Genomic DNA, 27,732 nt, shown 5'->3' on the forward strand with positions numbered 1-27,732 from the left:
CTAGCAGACATAAGGCACTTGGCTTCCCAATACAAAGATCTCAACCTCTAAATAAAATATCAGATCGGATCAGGCTCCTGGAAATAGAACTTGATTCCACTGAGATGATAATAATATTCAGCGCCAAAATGTTCATGCCTTTTTGAGAAAATGATCCCAGAATGCTCTCGTCCAGCTACAAAAAATATGCCTTAGCCTACAAATGATCAGAGTCTAGCCCAGGGACATAAAGCTCTCACCCTCCCCCAAAATAACTGATGATCCCACTCAGGAAATGAGGCAATTTCAATCATCAATCTTGACCTATCAGATAGAAGAAATCCCTCCTAGGTATAAGGAGTACTTAGCCTAAACTTGGAGGAAGAACTTGTCCTCCCTAATTAGTAAGATCGAACCCTTGAGAATACTGCAGACTTGGCCAATTATGTGATGGATTCGACCCCTCAGCAAAATGCCCTGATATATTTGACCTTCAATATAAGCACAATGAATAACCTCTAATGATATAATGCAATGAATCGATGCAATTAGTCTCTAACCATGGCTCCCCTCTCTGTCAATGATCAGCTACTGGTTCAATTTGGCTATGTCACAATGATTACATCGGTGATTAATCAATAATGCATTACTATCGTCTCTGCTCATAGAGCCACATGTATTCTAATCGCGACCACTATAGGAAGGTGCACACTCCAGGCGTCAAATTGCTTTGCAATATCATCCCATGTGTGCAAAACTATCCAACAAGTCGCTTTTTGCCTTTCATACACACTCTTCAATCCTTTAAACTCACGTTCTAGCATAGGGATTATATGCTTCCTATGCCATAGTTTCTATGTGCATTATGTCCAATCGCTGATCCTTGAAAACTAACTTCGATCTAGGAATTTCAAGCTCTGTCTTTTTCAATGCACAACCCTCTAATCAACTACAGATCACACCAACTACCAAGCAATGCACTATATCTGACCTCTATGCAGTATCTCTGCATAGCAACCACCAACCCACACATTTAACAAATGTCGTCGTGCATTAAATCAACATACATTCACCACGCGCTACACAGTCACCATCTATGTGTTTACGTGGTCATTGATCAATATCAATTAAAATTAACACCATGATTAACCAAATTAATTCATGCCCAACTTTTGATCACACAATCTAAGAGAATTAACAATGAGGCCCGTCAAATATGATGGCAACCTCACACACTCATTGTAACTTATGTTTGCGGATCCACGATATGCATATTCAACAGTTCAAAGTTCCTCCTGCATCGATCCCAGCTCACCACAATCTGGCAGCAATCGATCTTGACAGGTTAGAATTTAGTTTCTCTTCAATACTTGAGTACTTCTGCTATAGTGTTCTTGGCCCCTTAACAAATTATAGGTGGAATTCGACCTTCAATAATTAGATATTCGATCTACAAATAATCAGATCTAGACTGTAATGCAACTTGATCTTAAGAGGGGAACTCGATCTAAAAAAGGGAAGGTTCGATCCTTCGATGAAACATACAACATCAACTCGGCCCAGGGAAGAATATCCTGCAATACAAATATGAACCTAGCCTGCTTGATACAATGGAGATTTGGACTTACTACCAATTTTTTATCACAAATAAACACAATATTACGACAAATATGTTTGTCTTTGGTTCTTCCAAAATAAACCCACGAACTTGTCTCTGCAATAAACCCTTAGGTTGGCAGGGTGCATAACTCTAATACTACTGTAATATCCTGGAAATAATTTTGACTTAAATGTCGGGAAAATTTCTTCAAAAATTATGCCCTAAATTTATTCAATTTGCATAATTTATGCCATTATGACATAATAAACCTAGAAAACGCTGCAACTCAAAAATAGACAAGAAGCATGTGCAAAAAATATTAACTTTATTTATATTGATAAAAATTTATTTTACAGATAATTGGAGGATAGTGGAGATGGGATCCTCCAAACTGAATCAGGCCTCAAGATATATCTACTGTAACACTGGATCTAGCCTCCCAAAATTGTACTGCAACCAATACGAACACCTATGAATTTTGGATGAATTCACCAAAGGATGAGATGGGTTTTCATCCACTCTCACCAAATTACCCAAGGGTTTCCCGCTTGGGTCTATTGAAGTAGAGAACTAGGTTCTCCAAACCTCACCAAAGACAAATACACAAATCCAAGATGTCCCAAATGGATAGTGTTGTCACCTAAGATGCACACCTAAATGTGGGAAAAGTCTTCAACCCCACAAGGTGTAGTCTTCAAGACACAATGCTTAGAAAAGCGGTTGTCAGTTATTCCCAACTCTTTCTATTTATACTCTCTCCTAGCTAAGTCAGGGGGGATGGTCCTTGTGGCACAGGATTTGTCAAAGTTCCAAGGACGCATAAGTGCCAAGTTTTTTCAAACAAGATCGGAGCATATGTCTGTAGTCCATGTGTCATTGTAAACCCATTTTGCAAGTTAGGTAATGTAAATGATGCTATTATGACCAAATGTATTTAACAACCTAGGTAAGCCTATTATTTGGGAGGAAAGTTTCATCCTAGGAGGTGTTTCGTCTCATTGATTCGTGTGTCTCTAAACACAGATGGTCAACAAAGTTTTTCCCTCCAACCTCACCCCAAAACTAGGGTGGAATTCTTCGTCAAAGTCTTACATGAGTCCTAGTTTTTTAGTCAAGTCTTATGTAAAAGTGATTTGGTAATAATTTAAGCTATTTGGCTTAATTATTTTATTACAAATCACTTGGTTTACTGGATCATATTGTGTGGCAGATGGGTTATGTGTCCTAAAGGTCTAAGCCAAATGTGTATCCCCCCTTTAAAGGGTGTAATTGTAAAAAATCTTATGTATTAGAGGGTGGAAAAATAATTAAATCCCCTCGTGTGTAAATTAATTAATTTTTCTGGCAAAATAAAATTAAATCCTAAACCAAAAATTAATTAATTAGAGTCAAAATAAGTTATTTTAGGAAAATTAATTCTCCCACTCAAAACATTCGTGGGTCTTAAAGGAATCAATTTTTAAAGGTCCTTCACCAAGGGAATATGGTATATTTCAAGAAAATTTAGACCCTTGGAGTCTGGACCTTGGTGGTTAAGTCGAAGTCAAATATTTGAGGAAATTAGCTCAAAATAATTAATTTTAAGCTAATAAAAATGGAATTAAATGATAAGTTCGAAAATTCCTCGAAAATAAAAATCAGGGCCAAGATTAAAAAATCCTGAAGTGTATCAATGGCCAAGATTATTTTGTCAAGGATCAGAGAAACTAGCCGTTATTTTTCCACTTGGAGGATAAATCTATAAATTAGAGAGTCATTTGAGTTTCTAGCATCTTGACCTCTCGCTAGAAAATTGTTGTTGAAGCATCTTTGTAACTATTTTCTCGTTGGGAACTATTTTCCTATCATATTTAAGACTTTGGAGTGCAATTCAAGGTGTTATTGCTTATTGATTTGTGGTATGTGTTGATTACAGGCATCTCTATGTTGTGTTGAATATTGGTAAGATCTACTTTTTCATTAGATGGAGATAAAATCATACTATTGATAGTTTTGGGCTAATATTAGGTGGTTTGGTTCCCCATGTGATCTAACAGATTATATTTTGAGATAAATACATAGTGTTTACAAGTACTTCAGTCCTTGGCCTCCAAGTTCACAAACTTAGGCAAGAATCATTGTTGCTTGGATTCCAAATATTTGTATGGTGGATTATATTTTTGCTAAGGCTATAGTATACGTTGGGGTGATATGAGCACAATAGAAGGTATTGTTAATCAGGCCCTAGCCTGCTTCCTATTGGCCTCCTTCCCACAACCTACCTTGGAGCTTAGCTTCAAAATAGTTAAGGGAAGGTTATACTTGATTAGACATATAATTAAAATTAACCAAGATCGTTGCACTTCATATAGGTCCTAGGACTTGCACATCATATAGGTTAGTTAATCATTCAAGCAATGGGTGTTCATCTAGTCACTTGGTTTTAATTTATCATAAGCAAGAATTGTGAGTCCATTAAGGCAATAGTCTCAAACTCAAAATCTAATCTAATCATTAATCTTGCTAAATTCAACCATGTAACTAGGTCACTCATCCGCGTATTCCAAGTAAGTTGGTTCCCAACTTGTTTCCCATTATCTCATTTCATATGGACTACCCCCATAACATTTTGTTGGGGGACAACCAGAACAGAGTTGGTGGGGTTCAGAGTGACAACCCCTGCCCTGAGCAGTTGTTGTTGTCCCTGTACAATCTAGGCGATATCAGTGCCTAATAATAAAACTAAAGGAAAACTTGTTAAGGATAACAAGGCCTAGGAGATTTAGGCAAGAAAATTATCATTTGATATAGCTTGAATTTAAAGATTAATTAGCAAGTACAAATATTAATGAGCATGTAGAGATGTAAATAAGATAAATATAATGAAATTAGCAAGACTTCCATCAAAATAAAATATGAGAAACCAGTGCCTTTAGATACTGCTCAAAGATAAGTTGTAATACTTGCAAAATAAATGATCTTTCAAGTTACACGAATAATAATGTTGCAAAACAAGCGCTAGTGAAAAGATATCATAAGAAATCAAGTACAATATTGAGATATAAAGACATGCAAGATAAATAGAACTTATATTTGTAGTTTTAAGATAGATGCTCCAATAAGATAGAACAATATCAAAGGAAAATGAGCATATAATTCAAATAACAAGTACGGGGGCAATATGAGGGTGATGCTTGCAAGTAAAATGAAATGCTTATAACTAAATTTTCACAATAATCAATTGCAAAGTGTTGTGTGATAGAAGGTGGTCTTGGTGGATTTTAATTAAAGCCTATTTTATGCTTGACTTCCTCTGAATTTGTGAAAACTTGGTAAAGAGTGAGGTGAATTGCAAGAAGGCTAGGACGAGGAGGCACTTATTTTGTCATTAACGATACCCACCTAGACTTCAAGGCAACTCACGTGCCTTCGTTCCTACAAGGGCTTGCCTACATGAAAACTATGAGGTCACCTGTTCTAACCTTTTTTCAAGACTAAAACTTATCAAATTGAATGAAAGTTAGGGAAGTATCATAAAAATTTCTATCAACTAAGCTTATGCTTGGAGTTAAATTTTAGAGATGCAAAGTGCAAATGAGAATCAATCTTAAACAAGTGCTCCAAATGAGATTAACCACAATGCTTCAAAAGTGAAATGCTTTAGAATGTACCAGTAACAAAATACAATCCCACTTTCAATTTAACCTAGATGTGCTTAATATAACCTATAAATCCCAAATGAAATTGTGGATTTCTCAATAAAAGACAAGTAAATGAAATCTAATGCAAATTAACTCAAGTGTCAATTAGATCTAAATGTTAGAGAAATAAGGCAAGTGCCTCAACTAATATGCAAGTAGAAATGAAAACGCTCAAATGTGAAATGAGTTAATTATATATCAATTAAGAGTACCACTTCACTTATAATGTGCTTTTAAGAGTGTTCAATGACTAATAGAGCAATTGTGAATTATAAAATGAAGCACAGGTAAATAAGATCAAGAGAAAATTGAAATGATGGAAAATGAGATTGCTAATTAGATCTAATTGTTAGAGAAAAACTACTTCAACTAGAATGCAAATGAGATCAAGACAAGAGCTACTCAAATTTGCAAATTAGAACAAGTAGTGAAATTTAACCAAGATAATTAGATAATGAGAAACTAGAAGATTATATTAGAGAACTAGATCTAAATGCAAGAAAGCTAAACTAATCTGGGAAGTTAGAAATCAATCAATCAAGAAGATCTCCTACCCAATGAGATGGGATACCATGAGGAAATCCCCAAGCTCCATCAAGAAAAATATTCTTTTATTAATATTAGAAAGAGATCCTCTTAAACAAGAATGAGAGCTCTAGATTCTCAAAGAGGGTTACAAAAGATATAGATTTTTGAAAGAGAAACCCTTACTCAAATTACAATAATTAAAGAGGAGTTTTACAAGGCTTTTGCAATGAATTTTTCCTCAAACAATTTACCATTCACCTTAAACTTTGCTTCAACTGCAAATGTTTGAGGGATTTTCGCAATAGAAAAGAGGAGAGGCCTCTCTATGCTTGCGGCCAAGAGAAAAATGCTTCCACAATAATTCGACTTCCACAAAATGACTTATATTTGAACTCCAAGCCAAATTGATCTTGAAAATCTCTAAAAATTATTAATAAAATTGATTTTGATTAAACCCTTAGAGGATTTTTCTTAGGAGAAAATATAACCTCCTATGCTTGCAGCCTACGAGAAATAGGCTCAAAAATGTAGATGACCTCCCAAACGAAGATCAATCCTCCAAAAATGATGATGATGACCTTAAAAATTTCGCTCTCCTTGAAACCCTAATTGTCTAGGAGAGGGGGTTTGATGGATCAAGCAAATGTAGCTCCAAAAGAATTTGATTTCTCTTGGATCCTCAAGCTTCACCTGCAAGAAAAAATTTGCAAAATTTCTCCAAGACAAAACCCTTATTCTCCTTTCAATTTTGAAAAGAACAATAGATGGAACAATATATATATATATACATATATATATATACAAGAGAAATATATGTACAAGAGGGTTAGAAAAATATTTACAAAATTTACAAGAGCTAATCTAAAGGGTATGAGGAAACCTCTGCTTTTTAGTAAGCAAAAATAATTTCTTAAACTAGCAGATCTATTTAGTTAAAGCACATTTAAATAAGATAAATAGAGATTTAGATAAATAAATTTTACAAACTATGGCCAATAAACCCTTGCAAAAATTTCGTTAGATAAGACTTTAGAAGTAATCAAAGTAGGCTCATGGACTTCTATTCCTTGGGAGTTGGTTGGTTCAACCAAAAATGTCCTCAGACACCCAAGATTTGATTCATAAAATGATCTCTAGACACTGGAGATGAAAATTGTTAGATCACAAGGAGATAGATAATTGTAATAGTTAATTTAAGATCCTAGGAATGAAACCCTAGTCATATATACTTATGTATAATTCAAACCCTAACTTGGTCTAGTTATTGCATTAAAGTTTTGATAACTGTATCTAGGGTTTATGGCAAAACCCTAGATGTAAAATGATTTCACTATGATTGAAACCTAACTTGATTTAGTTGTTGATATCTAAGGTTTAGTTTTGAGGATGGTGTCTAGGGTTTGTGACAAACACCATCACAAAAATTGTTGTGAAAGTCTTGGGCATGAAACCCTTGTTGATCGTAAACCTAACTAGGTCTATGTTTTGAATATCTAAGTTTTGATTACCCTAGATGTTCTCATTGTAATGAAATGATATCCCTTGATGAGTTTGTGCTCCTGTACATATATAGTTGTGTTTGGTTGTACTTGTTGTCGAAGATATGTAGGTACATAATCATGAAGATGTTGAGCTACCTTATAATTGATGATAACTTAATGATGATGATGAGCATGATGGAAAGAGGGAGTTGTAAGAATCTTAAAATTTTTGATTAATAGATGACTTTGTTTCCATGTAAAGATAGAAGGAATGTTGTTCTATGAGGTTGAAATTTTGCCAATGATATGTTGATGCAAGAGAAAAAGCTAGTGTGGCTAAGTTGTTGATGGATTTATTCCCTAGAAGAAAATAAGCTTGGATAAAGAAAGTGTATATCTCCCCAGTTCATAGGGAGGGCATATTGTGACAGTTATAGTGAAGACCATGAAGACAAAATGAAGATTGGAGAATGGATAAAGCACTATAGATGGTTATTCAGGATTGATGAAGTTGTAAACAAGAATTGGATGTTTTGGAAAGCACTGAGGTTGAGCTTGATGTTGTTGGAGAAGTTGAAGAAGGAAGCTTTTGTCAAAATATGTTTGGATATTGTGATGACCTAAGAAACATCAGAATAGGGTAAGACACCGGGGTTTTATGCTAGCATATAAGAACATATATATTGGAAGTTTGATACTGGTTGGGGTTGTGAAGCCACTGTACGTGCGAACAAGATGAACAAGTAGCTGATGTGTTGATCTCTTCCTGAAAATTTTGTGAAGCATGTTTGGATTAGTAGATATTTCTGATTTGGTTGAAAGAGAGAGATGAGGTACCATAAAAATCCCTATATGATGGTATTTGGGAAGACATCTTGGACTGGTTAATATTGAGATCTCAGTTGACGTCTAGATCTCAATGAGGGAGGGTATTGAATGGAGCTCCAGTTTAGTGTTGATACCTAGATCCCTGTAAGGGTTGGTGTCAGGGCATGGAGGCCTAAATGGTATCTATATCCTGTTGGATTGATACTAGGGCTATAGCCTAATTGTACCTCTAGTGGCAGATACCTAGATGACACCTTAGCACCTGTTGGGAGGATACCTTGGAAGTGAGGGCATCCATAACATTGCATGTGTTGTTGTACTCTTCTTAAGAACACTTCAAATTGTGGTCAACCTTGTACCAGTTGAACAATTATGAATACCTCCCTTGTTAAGAGGGAGTGTTGAGAAATGTAACAAGCATCGGTCTTGATAATTGTATTTGAGTCATGATGTAATGTATTTATCAAAATGAAAGAAAAAGAAAATTATTTGTGAAAGAAAAATTATTTATTAGCATGGTTTTCATTCTAATTTATTTTATTTCTAGGTCTAAGCAGCCATTGCCTGCTTCTAGGGTTGAGTCATGAGTCATTGACCATTATTGGGCTTTTAGTATATCAAAGAAGAAAAAATATTTTTAAGTAAAAAGGTCGTGTATTACTCCTCCACCAGTTAGCCTCAATTCCTTCATGTTGGCCTTGTTAAAGATGATTCGACCTCCAAAAGACTATATCTAAATAGTGCATTTGACCTTGTGGAAGGTCCAATCAAGAAGAGCCTATGATCTGTTATTGGAAGGAAATATAGGAGTATGGAAGGTATATAGAATGGTCAAGGCTTATTGAAAAGGAAGATAAGTATATATGAAGAAGAAGGACTCTTTAAGGACCGAAAATCTCCTTATTTGTCACACATGAAAAGATATCTGAAGTAGAACAACAAAAGTTACAGGGTCGAGGGTACAATCAATAAAAGGAAGGTCAATGATCCGAATTTAAACAGGAACACAGCAAATTACAGATATAACCAAAATACAGAGATGCAACAGAAATAACACTTCCTTTCATTAATATCAGATAATGAAATCTGCTTACAAACAGAGTGGAAATGAGACTAGCTCGGGCGATGGTAGCTTATCTTTGAGAAGAGATGTGGCGGCTACATGCCTCTGAACTGAGTTACAATGAGGCTCAAGGGCCTTTTTATTATTGAAAAATAAGAGAAAACCCTAAACAACCAAAACCCTAACCCGAGGAGATGTAACATTAAGAGTTTATGGGCCCGTTTGGGGTTAGCTGGACAACCAACTTCTTGAGGTCGTAACTTGGTCATATTATCTCCTCTGTTTGACTTGCGTGATACCTCATTGGAAAGATCTCTCCGAGGACTAAAACTGAAAACATGATTTCAATGAAATCGCCCAGTGGAATATTGCCAAAAAAAACATTGTTTAGGGCCTCAAAACAGCTCTGGAAGTTCAGGACCCAAAAAACTGCCAAAAATAATAGATTGTGCTACAATTAAGGAAACTGAAAAAATGAAAGAAACAATGGTGGGGGTCCAAGTGGAATAGGTGGGTGGCCACCAATATCTACCTGGATCAGTCGAGATGATAATTGGAGCAAGTTTGCATTTATTTGGTTTAACTTTGATGATATTATAGTTTAGATAGCTGGGAGGCTAACTTGGTGGATGAAGGAGGACCTATTGTTGAGTCAAAGACCTTGGTTGTCTCATTTGATTTGATTCTTGAAGAAGAGAAGAAAATTTGTTAGGTTTTCCCTTAGGAAAGGGGTTTTGCCCAGACTTGGAGCCTATCTCTAGTGTTTTTTATTGTCTTTGTGATATTCTTTGTATTGACATTTATTTGATGATGAACATATAAGAATAGTAAAGTAAATAATGTCACAAATACTTGTCGAAGATAAGCGAAATATGATTGAAATAAACCCTTAGTAAGTTTCCCTAGATTTCCCAACACTTTGGACTATTATCTTGGATACCTTATCTTCAAAGTGTACTAGTACTCGAGACTACTCCTATCTTGGATACCATTCCTCAAGGAGTATCAGTCCCAGATGCTTATCCAATCCTCCATTATCCCTACCAGCGCGTTCACTAGCTTTACAGTTGTTAGGCTTGGCCATAATGCATGACACATGGAGAGTATGGTGTCCATCCTTAACCCCTCTTAACCAAGGACGAAATGTCCACAACTTCAAGCTTATCTCTCAAATACTCAAGCTTCTTGTTAGGAAGAGACCTTTTCAATATGTCAATTATGTGTTCATCAGTGGAGATGTGTTGTAGCTTCACGACCCCATCCTGCACCAAACTTCGAATGTAGTGGTACTTATTATTGATGTGCTTCATCCTAGCATAGAAAATTGAGTCCTTTGTCAACCTTATGCAACTCTGGTTATCATAGCTTATAATGGTAGGGTCCAAAGGTCCTTCAAACAAATCCACAGGCAACTTCTAGAGGCAAACAACTTCTCAACCAACTTCATTGGTTGTTATATATCCGTCTTCAGCACTGCTCAATGCAACTGAATCTTGTTTCTTGCTCATCCATGATATCATAGAGGATCGCAAACTAATACATTCACCTGTAGTACTCTTTCTATTTGCATCATTGCATGCCGAATCTAAATCTGCGTAGCCCAATAACCGTATCTCGTTACTTGCAATATATCTCAGACAATGTTGTATAGTCCCACGAAGATATCTCAAAATATGTTTAGTTATCATCCAATGATCATGCCTTGTATCCATTTGAAATTGGCTAAGAGTGTTCACTACAAAACATATGCTCAGTCAGCTGTTTACAAGGTACATTAAGGGAGCCAATCAATTGTCGGTCGGATGTAGGGTCAACAATGCTTGAATCTAAATTCCGTAACTTCTTCAAATTTGTGATCATGGGAGTTGTCATAGGTTTTCTATCCATCATAACATATTTCCGCAAAGTCTTGATCACATATTTTCCTTGACTGAGATAGATCTCAACAAGTTTCTGCCATCCTTCTAATCCCAAGTAGTAATACATTAGTCCAAGGTCCTCCATACCAAATTTAGCTATTAGTTGCCTATTGCATTCTCGAATATGACGCTCCACACCTATTATTAGTAAATCATCCACATAGATAGTATGATCACGGGTTCATTCTTTACCACCTTGATGTAGAGATTAGGATCTGTGGAAAATTTGACGAAACTAAGTTCTCGTTAATAAACATCCATCCCGAAAAACCATGCTCTGGGGGCTTGCTTCAAGCCATATAGAGCCTTCTTCAACCTGCAAACATGTGTTTCCTTACCATGAACTTTGAATCCATGGGGCTTCTCAATGTATACTTCTTCATAAATCGTTCCATTCAGAAAGGTTGTTTTTATGTCCATTTGATGAATGTTCCATCCTATAGTAGCTGCAATAGAAATGAGTGATCTAATGGTTTTATATCTGGCTATTGGAGCAAAAGTTTCATTGTAGTTTATTCCTTCTTTTTGAAAGAATCATCTTGCCACAAATCTTGCTTTATACTTATCAATACTTCCATCAATTGCATGCTTAATTTTGTACACCCATTTGGAAGTCACAACTGATTTGTCTTTGGGTCTAGGAACAATTTCCCAAACATCATTCTTAATTATTGATTGGTATTCTCCTTACATAGCATTTTTCCATTCTTGATGTTCGACTACGTTTTCATTAGTGGTAGGTTCAACTTCAATAAGTTTAGTCTTGTAAGCTACATAACCTAAATATCTCTTAGGCTTCTTTCTTTCTTTGAATGTTCCTTTTGTTGTTGCATGTCCTTTGGCTTCTTGTAGAGTTGACCTTAACCAAGATGGTATTTTTCGAGTTTCTAGAATGATGATTTGCTACACGAGTTCACTTGTTCCTTCAATTTCTTCATGATTAGTTGTAGGTTTTGGAAGATTGTCTTGCCTTGAAACTTTTGCATCTGTAAAATTAGATTCTTCTTTTTCGTCAGAATCAATGGGAATATCCTTCGACTTCTTGTATGCAATACTTTCATAAGGGGGAGAGAGAAGAGGGCGGAGGAAAGAGGGAGGGAGAGAGAGAGGGAGGAAAGAAGAAAGACATAGAGAGATAGAGGTAGAGAGAGAGGGTGAGACAAGGGAGAGATGGAGAGAGGAGAGGAGAGGAAGATAGAGAGAAAGAGAGGAGAGAGAGAGGGGGAAGAGAAAAAAGGTGGGAGGGAGATACTGACAGAGATGGAGGGTAGAGAGAGAGAGAGATGGGGGCGAAGATACAAAGGGAGGTGGGAGAGAAAGGGAGAGATAGGAAGGAAGAGAGATGAGATATGGAGTTGGAGGGAGAGAGAGAGGGGAAATAACAAAGACATAGAGAGATAGAGGTGGAGAGAGCAATGTTGCACAACTCGACAAAATATAGAAAAACTTAAAATATGGTAAATTTTAAGCACAAAGAAAAACTAATGACAATTCCAATCCTTATAAGTTATAAAAACCACAATATATGCAATAATTCATAACACCATCTCATATCTATAAAATTGCAACATAACATATTCGAGTTTTGAAAGAAAAACATTTAAATGTTGAATAAGAAAAGGAATCATGATTCCATAATTAATATAAAAAATGATAGCAAGTTCAAAATTCAAATATGTATGTCATAAAAGATAAATGATTGACTCACAACAATCTTGAGTCTCATCACTCATGGACGACTATGCCTACAATAAGCCCTCATGGAGCTAGTGCCAACATCGAAAGGCTGAAGCAATTGTGAGGCAGGTGTATTTGGAGTCTCCACTTGAAATGGAAAACTAGAGAGATCCTTAGTCTCTTCATCAAGCCAACTCAAATCAAGGGACTCCTCCACATCCCAATCAGAAACTAAATCAATAGGATCTGTATCCTTTGGTTGCACTAGTTTTGTGAGCATTCGAAGGTTGTAGTAGATGAAAACCAACTTCTCCAACCTCTCATGCTCCAACTTGTTTCTCTTTTAGTTGTGGATGTGCTCAAACTCTGACCAATTACGCTCGCATGAAGCATTGCAAGGTTGACTCGAAACTCTGATGGCGAATTCTTGTAATTGTGGTGCCCCAATGCCACAATCTATCTACCAATGCGCCGTAAAAAAATAACAACAAAGATTATCAGTTTGCAATGCCAAACATATAAAAGAGAACTAGCAAAATTACAAGCTAAGTTCTAACAATTTGCACTTACAAGAGATTTTCTTGTCCTTGAGACATTTTCTTGAGCTAAATCCAAACATGTCAGATGCTTCTTTGTACATATCTCGTTGTATGTTGATTTTGTCTTGAATATATTGATCTAGGAACATATTCTCAATGCATATCATGACACCTCTCATCACTTCATGATCTCTTTGAATGTTAGACCCCTCATTATAGAAAAAGATTGGATTGAGATATGCTCTTGCTGAATGCAATGGTAAATGTAGCTTCCTGTCCCACTTGGAATCAATAATTTTCCATAAAGGGAGATATTTAGATTCATTTCCCTTGTAGAAATCCTTGATGGCTTCTTTGGCCCTGTCTATGCCCTCATAAACATATCCCATTGCAGGTTTCTCTCCATCCATCAATCTCAAGACTTTCACAAGGGGCTCAGTGAAGTTGAGAATCTTAGTGACTTTGCCCCACAAACTAACACCAACGACATATGCTTTCACAGACAGTGCTTCTGGTTTTGTGCTATCTTTCCAAAATATCCATTGTTGGCTACAAAAAATTCTTCTCAAAGCTTGATACTCATACAAAAGTCTTTGGAGGGAAAGAAAGTGTGTAGCAAACCATCTGACAGTTGGGGGACTAAGCTCACCCTGTGTGAATTCCCTCATAAGGTTCAACACCTGAGCATGGTTATAAATATACTTGGTAATTTGCTTGCACTCTTCACAACATCTTGCACCCACTCCAACTCCCCAATGTCCTCTAGTATCAAGTCTATGCAATGGGTAGCGCGTGAATTCCAAAAAATGGTGGGATATTTGGCACAAAGAAACCTTCCAGTGGCCACATAATTTGTTGCATTGTCTGTGGTTATTTGGACAACAGTTGCAACCCCAACTTCCTCCACCACATAAGCCAACAATGTAAAAATCAAATGTGCATATTTTACATATGCAGATGCATCAATGGATTTTAGGAACATGGTTCCTTTAGGGCAAGCTACAACAAAATTTATTATTGTTCTACCCATCTGATCTGTTCACCCATCAGACATAATTGTACAATCTGTAAATTTCCATGAGCTTTTAATGCTCTCCAATTGTTCCTTGACACAGTCAAGCTCCTCATTTAGCTTTTTCCCCCTCAGTGCATTATAAGAAGGGGCTTTGTTTCTAGGGTCAACACTTGCAATGGAATCCACCATGGGCTGATAAAAATAAGTCTTTTGCATAGTTGAATGAAAAACTGTTACGGTACCAAAACTTCCTCACTACCATATCTGCATCCTTCCTCTTCTTTTCATTAAAAATCTGGAAGGTTCGCTGAGATCCTAGAGTTGTACGAGAACTAAAGAAGGAAGAGGTTATACTCTTGTTTGCCACAACACTTAAAGAGGAGTTACCAATACTTGCACTTTAAATCTGTGATTCACTTTGAGATGAAGATCTATTTATCCCGACAATCTCAACCTTCATTTTTGCCCTCTTAGAACTTTCTTCTTTAATGGCTTCCACAACAGCGACCATTTCAGCAGTGACTTCATTAGGGCAATTTTCACAACATCCCACAACATTGCCAGGAATTCTAGCTAGGTGGTATTTTAGCCTGTTTATGCCTACATGCATTGTGGCATTGCAATAATTGCACTTGACATGGTGGTCATTACCGAAAATGAGTTGTTGACCATGTGCCCATACTGGATCATGAGACTTTCTAGTACCCTTTGGTGGCATGTTGACCTAATCTGCAAAAAAAATATAGATATACATTCTGGGATCTACAGTTCTAAATTCAATAATTTAATTTTTTTTTCAATTTTATTTTTAGCCCTATTCCTGTACGTGGCTAAGAAACTCAGCCACAAGGCCTGTAGGCGAGTTTTCCTCATCCTGCAGGCCCTATGGCTGAGTTTTTAGCCACGCATGGGCCCTGTGTGTAGCTGAGAAACTTAGCGACGGGCCCAAAAAAATTCATAAATTGAAAAATAAAAATTAAAAATTAAAAACAAAAAAAAATCATGTTTAAAAAAAAAATTAAAATTGAAACCAATTTTTTTTACATAGAGAGAGTAGAGATGGAGTTGGAGGGGGAGAGAGAGGGACAAAAGAAGAAACACATAAAGAGAGAAAGGTTGAGAGAGAGAGAGAGAGAGGGTCACAAGGGAGAGACGGAGAGAAAACGAGAGAGAGTAGAGCGAGAGGGAAGAGAGAGGGAGAGATAAATCCATCCTAGGTATGGTATGTGTGTATATAAAAACCAGCCTAGATCCATCTTAACCCCGGATCTATCAAGCATCGAGAGGGATCAAATCTCTTGAGATACAAACCTATTTAAAAATGAAAAGAGATTTGGAGATCAAATCTCTTGAAATACAAATTGTTGAAGAATGTAACTAGTGTCGGTCTTCATAATTGTTTTTGAATCATGATGTAATGTATTTATCAAAAGAAAGAAAAATGAATAACTATTTTAAAAGAAATTGACTTATCAAAGCATGGGTTTCATGTTTGGGTCAATCGTTTATAGGTCAAAGCCTCCATTGTAGGCTTCTAGGTTTATGTCTTAAGTCACTATCATTATTATTATATTCTAGACCCTTCTTGGGCTCCTTAAAGTCAAGAAAGAAAATTATTGTGTCTTATCTATCCTCCACCAAGTCGGCTTCCTCACTTAACAAGTCGACCTTATAATGAAGACACAACCACTATATATATAGCCATGCTACTCAACCTGTTTTGGAGAAGATTCGATTCATGAAGTCTATCTACAATAGCAAGTGCAAAGGTGTCCAAGAAGAAGTTGTTTATCATCACAAGGAAATCTTTCGAAGCCGAGACTTTTCCACACATGTGAAATAAGTTTAGACTTAGTACAAGGCTGAAGGTACAAACTTAGAAGTGCAAAGCAAGCCGAAATTCTTGAAGGAGCACACTCACGTTGACCTGAAGAAAAGAAGCTAGTACATGGAAGTTGACTTGGTGGATGGAAGTAATTTATGTTTTGGTCAGAAGGGTCTTGGTTGTCTCAATCTGATTTGAATCTACTAGTGGAATGTCTTTCCCTAGATGAGTGCCTACATCTTGTGTTCTTTTTCTTATGTTTGTGATCTTCATTTGTTTTGGCATTTGTCTTGATGATGAAAAGAACACTAATATAATGAAGAAGAATTAAAAATACATCACAAGAACTTGTCAAGTTAAGAGAAATCATTTGAAGAACCCTAATCTAAAACCTGCGCTAGATTTCTCAACACAAACCTATTTTAAAGTGAAAAGAGATTTTATCCCTTTTGGCGCTTGATATATCTGCGGTTAAGATGGATCTAGGCTGGCTCATTAGCAACAAAAGTCATCTTAATCTTAGTCTCCTGTCACTAAGCTTCAATAATTGGTAATTGAGTTTATGTACTTGATTCTCACGTCACATGGTAGTAGCAACAAAAGTCATCTTAATCTTAGTCTCCCATCACTAAGCTTCAATAATTGGTAATTTAGTTTATGTACTTGATTCTCATGTCACATGGTAGTAGTACTTGATTTTTTTTTTTGGTTGGCTACTAGGCAATTCGACCACTCTTCCCGAATGGTTGATTGCAAATAATATTCAATAAATAGTATTCAATTAGTCCATTAGGTGTGGCAATTCGACCACTCTTCCTGAATGGTTGATAGCAAATAATATTACTTGGAATAATGCTTACAATAGCATATAGGTGGGGTTGGGTCGTTGGTTGTTGGAGTTTTGTTGAGAGATTTTCTTAACAATAGTCCCCCTTGTTTGGACTCTGTTGGATCTCATAAAGCACTATTTATGAGGCATCTATTTGGGTTTTGTGATTGAATAAAGTTATAAACAAATTGTTTTGAGTGAATCTGTCTACAATGTTTTCTCTTGCAATTTCTTTGTTGGTATTAGAGCCTATATGGGCTTGACTCCCTCAATGAAAGGCCCAGAGAGATGTACGATATTTGAGATTTTGTTTTCTGTACATAGATTAATAGGTGTGTGAGTTTATATCTAGTATGAATTTTTTTGCCTGCATATATTTAATACCTGATGTTTCTGTTCAAGAGGAGATTGTGAAATTGTACCTGTCATTTTTGTCTGAGACAACTTGACGGAAAAGGGTTCTCGCTTTGCATGGATCACCATCAGTGGCCAAGAGTGAGACAGGGAACCGAGAGCAATCATGTGGATCCATTGTAGAAATAGCTCATGGGAGGGATTTTGGTTAATTGGAGGGTCTCACGGATCTATGCTTTATATGTTTCATACTCTAGTAATGAGATAGATACGAAAGTGTTGGAGGATGTTTGTGTGGCAGACAAAAAGTCTCTATGCTTCGACTTGGTCAATCTTTTGTCCTTCCACATATTTTGACGATGATTCCTATGATCATATTAGTCTCTGCATTCAAATTTTTACATGTCTTGCTGATTTCTTTAAGGAAGTATGGTTGCAGTCTTGTTGGGAGAGCTTTCTGAAGATGTTTGCCGACAAGCAGTTCTGAGGGACAGAAGAAAGCAAAGCCACCATTGGTTATGTTCAAGGCTTATTTTTAGGGCCATGTTCTTGTCATCGTTCGGTAGAAATGATGGAGCTCGGATAGCGCAATTGCAGCAAAATTCTATCATCTGATTTATTTAACCAAACCCAAGGATATGCAACATTCTTCCCGCGGGCGAGTAAATGGGTATTGCCTAGCATACACAACAACCATTCTTCTTGTGAGTTTTTCAATTCTTCAAAGTAGACTCCTTTGAGATGAATGGTAAGAGAGGTGAAGGCAGGGTAATTATAAAAGTTTATGCCTCTCGAACACATGTAGGAGATGTCTTGTCTAGTGGCAGATGGCCATCATGATGTAACACGAGCACAACAATGGTTGTGTCCTCCAAATTCCAATCACAATACGTCGGTTTTCTGGATGATTTTTTGTTTTTTTTTTTCATTGTTGCTACAGAGCTTCCTGCGCCAAGGAGGGACATCGTGGTGACTTGTTTATGCTTCAATGATAGCGGATAGTTTCGTAGTTTCATGTAAAATGATGGTTAGATTTGTGAAGTTTTCATTCTTTTTCTAAAAGTGCAAAATTGATTGATGAATAGAAGAATATAATAAAATGAGTGGTTTTCGGAATTCTTAGGTGCCGAGAGAACGTATCACTAATTTGATTGTATGAGTCTGTAATATGTTGACGGATCTTGTTGTGCTTCAGGCTTCAAGAGCATCAGTGACAGGTTATGTTATGAGATCCATGTGTGTAAAAATGTCAGTGGCATAATTGATTGTTGGATACAATCCAGTATCGAGATTGTACTTTGAGAGATGGAGAAGCATCAATTATATAAAGTTCATCGAAGATGGTCAGAGTTAGTTATGTCTTAAATGAGTTGAATGGGAAGCTCGAAGATTGTAGAGGTGAAAAGAGCGTTGCCCGGGAGACTCCAGAGTGGGGATAAGTGCCGAGGAAGACCAAACAGACAAATGTGACATGTGCATTGCAATTTGTCATTTTTGTAATAATCTGTCTTGATAATATATAAGCATTAAAGGGGGAACCTGGAATAATGCTTACAATAACATATTGATAGGATTGGGTAGTTGGTTGTTGGAGTTTTGTTGAGAGATTTTCTCAACAATATTCTCCTTGCTTGGAATGTTTTGGATCTCATAAACATTAGAGGAAATTTCAGTGTAAAAGTGGCCTCGTAAGGAAAAATAATCAAATAAGAGTTATGAACTTTGGAAGGAAAAGAAAAAAACTATTTTTTTAATTGTATTTTTGGCTTATCTCGTTACATGTTTACTCAAATTTCAAGTGTAGACACTCTTTGGATGCGGAATTTAACTCTGCATCCAACGAGTGTCTACACTTGAAATTTGAATAACCCTGTAAAGAGACGAGCCAAAAAAAAAAAAAAAAAAAATTTCCCTCCAAAATATTTAAATGTACCTCTTTTTAAATTTAAAGGTTTTTTATTGGTTTAGATATTATGACATGGAGATTATGTGAAAATTTCATCGGCACTTTTAGGCTAAAATTTCCTCTAATGGCACTATTTATGTGGCATGTATCTAGGGTTTGTGATTGAATAGACGAATTGTTTTGAGTGAATCTGCCTACAATGTTTGTTCTTCCAATTTGTTTATATAATGAAAAAGAATTAAAAATACATCACAAGAATTTGTCTTAAGAGAAATCATTTGAAAAACTCTAATATAAAACCTGCCCTAGATTTCTCAACACAAACTTCTTTTAAAGTGAAAAGAGATTTGATCCCTATCAGCGCTTGATATATCTGGACTAAAATGGATCTAGGATAATTCATTAACAACAAAAATCATCTTAATCCTAGTATCCCATCACTCAGCGTCAATAACTGGGAATTCAGTTTATGTACTTGATTCTCACGTCACATGGTAGTGGTACTTGAATGCTTTTCTTGGTTGGCTTGGTTTGCTGCCAAGCAATTCGACCACTCTTCCCGAATGGTTGATTGCAAATAATATTCAATTAGTCCATTGGGTGTAGAAAAGTTAAACATAAAGTATATTATTAAGACATTCATGGTCCCAAAGTCGATGTTTTTCTTGGTTGGCTGCCAAGCAATTTGACCACTCGTCCCGAATGGTTGATTGCAAATAGTATTCAATTAGTCCATTGGGTGTGGCAATTCGACCCCCCTTCCCGAATGTTTGATTGCAAATAATATTCAATAAATAGCATTCAATTAGTCCACTGGGTGTAGAAAAGTTAATCATAAAGTATATTATTAAGACATTCCTGGTCCCAAAGTTATCCACCCGTTTAAACGATTGTCAATTCAAACCCCCCTGGGACCCAGTGAATCTAGCTGACAAAAGACCAATCTGACTAATCCCTTATGTTGTTTAATTACTTTTATAATGTCACTACTGCCCTTGGCTTTAAAAGATGTTATAATATTTTAGTTTAAGACCTCCATGAATGCCGTTGTTAATTTTATATTTATTCTCCAATCTTTAAACGCTATTGCAGAAATGCTGTATTATATTTTTCACTCTTCAAGAACATGCAGGATGCCTAGATAAATAGTGAAGGTATGATATTACTATGAAGTTGTGTAATTCACTGTTCCCATATTTGCAGGCATCCGAAGCACGGAGATTATGACATTGAATGGCTTATAAATGATGTCATCGATCCCACCTCCCTGAAGTTGCAGGAAAGCAAGGAGACACTGAAGCCCGTGTTTGATTTGATAATAGATGACAGCCAGAAACAGAAAGCTGTTATCGACAGCACTGCCCAAGTTATTGAATCAAAAAGCAAGCAAAAGAACAAGAAAAGGCCGAAGGGACACAAGAAGAAGAGTAAACGAGTTGGATGACAGGATTTTACGTTGTCGTTATAAAGTTGATTGATATTGGAGGTTTTGTGACTACAGAATTAAAGATAAATCTTAATTCTTATAGACACCTCTAGTACCTGATTAAATTGTTTCTGATTGCAATGTTTCATCAGTTTCATTTAATCTTTTGTTTTTCTCTGTGCAAATGCAAATTCAATTACATTAAGATGGCAGAATAGTCTTGTAGAAGCAGAGTAGCACTTTCTTCGGAGGATATTTGCCACGGAGCAAAATGATAAATGAGTAAATTCTTTCCAAATGCTCGGCTATATATTGAAATTATTTCTCTTTTACAAATGAGTAGAAAGTTTTCATAATTGCACATATTTGGTACAAGAATTTAATACCCAAGGAGCATAGGAAAAACGCAGAGGATTTTAGATTTTGAAATTATTTCACACCCTTGTACAAATGAGTGGAAAGTTTTCATAATTGCACATGTTTGGTACAAAAATTTAATACCCAAGGAGCATAGGAAAAACGCATGATTTTAGTTCAAAGTTTATCCTGTACTCTATTTAAACACTAATGAAGTAACTCCACAAGAGGTTGATCTTGTCAACGGGGACCAATATTTTGTAAGGAATTGACAGATATAACGATAATAGTCTCTCTTTTGGTGATTTAATACACAGGCACCATTGGAAAAACGCACAATTTTAGTCCAAAGCTTATCTTGTAGTCCGTTTAAACACTCAAGAAGTAACTGGACTGGAGGTTGAGCTTGTCAATGGGGGTCAGTTCTTTGTAGAGAATCAACAGATAGAACAACAATACACTTGAGAAGTAACTGGACTGGAGGTTGAGCTTGTCAATGGGGATCAGTTCTTTGTAGAGAATCGACAGATAGAACAACAATACACTGTCTTTCTTTTCCCGAGATTTAATACACAAGCACCATTGACAAATGTTAATCCAAAGCTTATATTGTATTACATTTAAACACTAAAGACGTAAACTAGAGGTTGATCTTATCCATTGGGGCCTGCACTCTGAAGGGACGTAACAAATAGACAACAATATTATCTGTTTCGGCATGTTGTGTCTCAAATTGGTTAGAGCTCTTTTACAACAACTCAAGAAGCATAATATGGAGAATCTGTATTACGAAGATTCAAATAATAGTGAAAGTAGGGCTAGAAAACACCTTTACGAGCACCAAAAAAGCATATATATCTATAATTTAGATTAAGAAGGTTCAAACAAGTGTAGAAACGGAGTTTTCTTTCATTGCAATGTTGCGTTGAGAATAAATTTCAATAGGCATAGCAATGTCTGAAGACAGGTGATTTGGAAGGGATTATCAGTATCAAAAGTTTTCCCAATTGAGAAGTTGGTTTTGGAATGCAAGTTATCAGATTGATAATATGTGGAAGATATAGATTGATGAGATGTAGCATAGTAATTGTGAGATATAGGTAGTTTATGATGGATTTTGTGAAACCAAGAACTGGTGTGAAGTACAAATCTTTATATTTGGATGGTCTTGACTTTTGGTTGTCCAGTTGAAAATCACAATTGTGCGAGTTTCAACAAAATTTTCAATATATATTCAAAATTAATACATTATTATAACTATAAACACTCACTATATCAAATCAAACTGTAAATTATTCAAATATTTACAATTTACATATATACACAACAATGATGTTAGGATATATAATTTAAATCATTAATTGTACATAAATTTTTCAAAATAAATCATTATAATAATGAATGCAAAATCATTTAAATAATAGATATAAAATATATTTAAATAACTGTGTTAAGGGAGGACTTTAACTTGTGGTTGTCTAGATTCAAACAGAAAATTTGCAAGTTTTTACAAAAATTTCCTTACATATCCAAAATTAATAGAACATTATAACTATAAACACTCACTACATTGAATCAAACTGCACATCATTAGAATATTTAGAATATCTACAATTTACATATATACAAGACAATGATGTTAAGATATCTAATTATTAATATAAATAATAATTTAAATCATTAATTATGCATAGATTTTTCAAAATAAATCATTATAATAATGGATGCAAAATCATTTAAATAATAAATATAAAAAATATTTAGCAATAACAATTTATTTCCAACTATTACAAATCATTCTAGTTTCTATAATATATATATATATATATATAGATACATCATTTAATAATTAATTATAGATTATTGATACTTAATTGATATTTAATTGCCCATACATATTCTAAATTCAATTATTATTAATAATTTAAATTAACTAATTTAAAGATTCTAGGATATCGCTGACTTATGAGTTATTATAGATTCTGAAAACAAAAAGACACTGGTTTGAAATACAAATCTTTAAATTTGGCCAATCTTAATTTATAGTTATCTATATTAAAACTAAAATTTTGGAAGTTTTAATAAAGTTTGCAATATATATCTAAAATACTCATCATATCAAATCTAATTGCAAATCATTTAAATTTTTTCAATTAACAGATAATCACTAATACTTAATACTTGATTTTATATAAGTTTTCCAAAATAAATTATTATAGTGATTTAAGCTGAATCAATTAAGTAATAGATATGAAAAAATAATTTTAAATTTTAAAAATAATGATTTACTATACTAAACTATTACAATTCCATCCGGTTTTTAAATGGAGTTTTTATAAATAGACTATTTAATTAGTAATTGTAAATCAATAATATTTAATTGTTCATCAATTTTCAAAATTTAATTATTAATAATGATAAAATCAAAAAATTAAATATAAATTTTAAATTAATTTAAAAATCATTACATATCTTGTAATAATTATACTTATAATATTTATACTTATTTCACAATAATTAATATAAATTAATCTAATAAAAGCAATAAAGTCCATACTATATTAATTGTATAAAAGATAAATTAATCTAATAAAAGCAATAAAGTCCACACTATATTAATTGTATAAAAGATAAAATAATTCATTAGGTATGTGATTTGATTTATCTTACAAAAATTTATAATAAAAAAAACAAACTTTATATGACTAGTTAAGGGTAAAAACATATTTGGTAAAATTATGTATATGTACTTTGTAAGCTTTATTTGTATTTTTACTTTTATCATTATTATATTATATTATATATATATATATATTAATCAAATAAAGAAATTATGTTTTTTAAATAAAATATTATATTTGTAATATCATTCATGATATTAATATATTGATATAAATAATTATTAAATCATGTGTATATATAATAATAAAGTGAGAAGAAGATAATTCATATTATTTAATGTGAATATAATATAATATGATTTGTCATGGAAACCATTATAATTTTTTAGTCTCATCATGTTACCATCATGCACTATAGCACATAAACATATTTATACAATGCATGAAATCATGTAATTATATGTAGATGGAATGAGATTGATAGCTCATCTATTATTAATGAATAAACAATAACATTAGTCCTACTCCTACATCTTTATGGAGTATAACATTCATAACGATAACAAACTCATCATATACATGTTTTAATTCCCTAGTTGAAAAATACACATTCGAATTTTGTTCTATTATTATGTGTATACATCTTGAGAAATGTATAGTTTGATCTAGTTATACATTGGAATTTAGATAACATAGCATATATTTATGGGTGGTTGAGCCGGAAAATCCAAGTAAATCAACTCAAAGGGATCTACTTCTCGGCCAAACTAGCAAGGCCTAACCCCAAGGGCGTCGAGGAGATTTGACCCCGTGACCTCTTGATAGGTGAGGTACTTAGCGATAGAAACTCGACCAACTAAGTTATCCATTGGGGCTAACAACATAGCATATATGTACAAATGCACATTTGGATTTAATTTTACTATTTTTGTATGTTCATTCCTATTTGATGGAGGAAAGGTTTATATTTGCAATCAACTATAAAAATTCCCAATACCATGACACAGATGAGATTTTAACTTGTCTTCAAACAATTTTTTAGCTAATGTTGATATAAAAGTGTCTATTTTTTAACTGCGCATTAGACCCCTATTCTATATTCTTTCCTTTTCTAAGGGAATACAAAGGTGGAAGAGATTAGATTTTGTTATTATTGTGTTATATTATTTACATAATTTTGTGGTGAATGATGGTTCAACCCAAGGCTCTATAATTATTACATAATTTTGTGGTGAATGATGGTTCAACCCATGACTTTATAATTACGGTTAAGGAATTAAGGTTGTAATCCAATACAATTTAATGGATTGGGGGATATTTAGACTAGTTCTAGAAGAGTGAAATTGAATATGTTGGGTTGAAGTGCCACTGATTCAAAAGGTCATAAAATGTGATCAACTATCCTTTAGTTCATTTACTTATGCTTGTAAATCGATAACTATTTCAAGGGCTTGTAAGCATGACTCTGGGATACAAAAGTTGGTTATAGTATAGATAAGGTAAACTTAAACAAACAAAATCTTCCTCAGAGAAAGAAACAATGAACATAGAAGATAACATGCACGAGCATATAACATTTCATTTGAGTTTGAAATGTGAAAACAGTTGAAAAAGAGCATATACACTGAATTCTAAATCAACTTGCAACAAATACTCGTAACACAGAGAAGAAATTAAACAATTGACAATAAACAAAACAAATACCATGCACCATACCGTAAGAATCCCTGGACTGTAACACTGATCACCCTCAATACATAAGCAACATACGTCACTCATTGATCACACAAGCATGAAAACTTGACCATCAAAAACCATTTATGTCTTCATTCATCAAAATACATAATAGATACATATATCAAAACATGTGCAAGTTCATTGTACCTTCGATCCTTAAATGGATCGATTCAAAACTAGGAAAAACAGTGAACTGTTGTTTTTTCCATGATTTTTATCCAAAAATAAAGTATAAAGACTACTTTTGTCTTCTTGAAAGCAAAAACAACTTAATTAAATACAAATCATCTTTAAAAAGTCTTCAAATTGGAAAAACTAACTAAAATAGAAAAAGTTAAAAAGTTTCTTGTGTTTGTTGAAACATCTAAGAAACAGGTGTGCAACGCCAAAATCTTCTTGCTTCTGGAACTCACATGTGGCAATCAGCTAGAGGGGTGAGCTAGACACCATATGGACTCCATGCTAGTGCTTTCAAAACCTAACAGCTAGCCCTCATACTGTGTATGAGAAATGGTCAGAACATCGGCTCCGTAGCGAGTGCGCAACGCCTAATTATGTCAGCAAAAACTGCGAAAATAGGCCACCATTGGACGCGTGTAACTCCAAAAATATAGCACCTGTGTAAAATATGAGATAGGTTTTTGTAGATGAGATTGTGTTTAAGAAAAACCTCTCTCAGTTTCTTCAAATGCTTCCCTAGAGCTTCATAAACTTCTCTGTAAAACCATGGCTAAAACAGAGAGTATCTGTGCAGTCTGAAAAATAGGTTTTGAAGATGAAATTGAATCTCCCTATCTGTAACACCTGTGTAAAATATGGAAGAGGTTATTGTGCTTTGGTTTGTGGTTAAAAAAAACCTCTTTTCATTTTCCAAAATTCGCCTCCATATGGTCATAAACCATTCTGTAAAATGGTGACTAAAACAATCAATTTTAGAGGAAATTGTATTGCAGAGTGTAGAAGCCCTCCATGCTTGGCATGAGTGTAGGGAGTATGATGTCTCTTAGGTGATGTGGGGCGACGAGGGAGGGGTTGTTTACATGTTATACATGATGGTTGTACATGTTATGAGTAAAGGGGAGTGGTAGTGGTGTCATGGGAATAAGTTTAAGACAAAGGGAGGGAAAGGAAATGAAATGTAAATAAGATGTAAATGATATGAGAACAGTGGATAGGATGTAGATGATATATCAAGGTATGTATAAATGGAAATAGGGAAATATGGTAGGAAATAAAAGGAAGCATGACTTGACTATACAAACATACACGACCATGACTCCCATTGACTCAGACCCTTTTAGAATTTGAATGAACCCTTCATGCAAGAAACTCAAAGGTGTAAGACAATGATCTGGAGGCTATGACAGCAAGAGTAGTCATAGGCTCAAATACTCCAAACTGGAAATTAAAGGATATGAAAAAACATTTGACGATAAAACTTATGACCTTAACATGTTGCACTATAGATCATGATTTCTGTGAACATAGCAGTTTTTGTAAAGAGAATCGAGTAAGATTCTTAATGGGTGTGTTGACGGTGTTGGAACCCATCCACTAAGGGGTTCTTCCCAATGTGAAGTCCTAATTAAACCTCACATCGTTTGGATTAGGAGCCCCATCCGGAGTATCAACCTGGCTACCATAAATGTAAGGTTTGCCTCAGGTGCAATTAATAACATAAGAGAGTATACACATAGTGTTTGAAATTAGCAAGTTGACATCGTGAAACACCAATTGCAGTGTTAAGGGAGAATTTCACAAGAGGGGAGTAAGGGTGAGTCTCTAGAAGGAAATTAATAGTATTATCATAAGATAGGCACATGAGAGTAAGGAAATATTTGTTAGTTATCTAGCGAAATAGTTCACATAGACACAATGAACATTAATGCAAATACAACACACATTCAACAAAAGAAGTACCAAAGGCAATGAAGTAGTTCAATTTCCTTAGTACAAATGAAAAAAACATATACCAGAAACAACTAAATAATAATCTTACAATATTCACAATACATGCATGAAAATGTGTTGGCACAATGAGCTTCTGATTATAAGGTGAAATATCCAAGTACACAATTACAATGGCGAGCCACTAACTCTAATAGTGGAACATTAAATTACTCCTTGCTTCTCCAAAGAATGATCTTCTCTCCTATGCTAAGCTAGAGAAGTCAAGGCTAAGCCTCCAAAAGTCATTTGCTTAAGTTATGAGGGTGTATTTATAACAAGAGGGATGACATTTCATATCACCTATGACCCTTGAGTTACCCTCATGACTCTTGAACTTCTAATGTGACCTTTGGACTTTTCCTAAAGACTTTTTTATCCATATATGACTATGCGACTTTTCATATTCCACATATGACTC

At 34.7% G+C, this 27,732-nt stretch overlaps 1 protein-coding gene across 1 annotated transcript in view; it reads left to right on the top strand.

The window, feature by feature from the left end:
• The window catches only part of LOC149214133 (uncharacterized), a 52,187-nt gene extending 31,225 nt beyond the window's left edge, over window positions 1–20,962 (top strand). Inside the window, exon 3 of the mRNA XM_089392201.1 lies at window positions 20,427–20,962. Within this exon, the coding sequence (XP_089248327.1) occupies window positions 20,427–20,667 (241 nt within the window). The 3' untranslated portion in view covers window positions 20,668–20,962. The remainder of the gene's footprint in view (window positions 1–20,426) is intronic.
• Window positions 20,963–27,732: the final 6,770 nt, after the last annotated feature.

This window comes from Pinus tabuliformis, chromosome 1_1 (genome assembly GCF_031772625.1).
Source record: "Pinus tabuliformis cultivar Carrire ecotype Pingquan chromosome 1_1, CPIR1, whole genome shotgun sequence".
NCBI lineage: Eukaryota > Viridiplantae > Streptophyta > Pinopsida > Pinales > Pinaceae > Pinus > Pinus tabuliformis.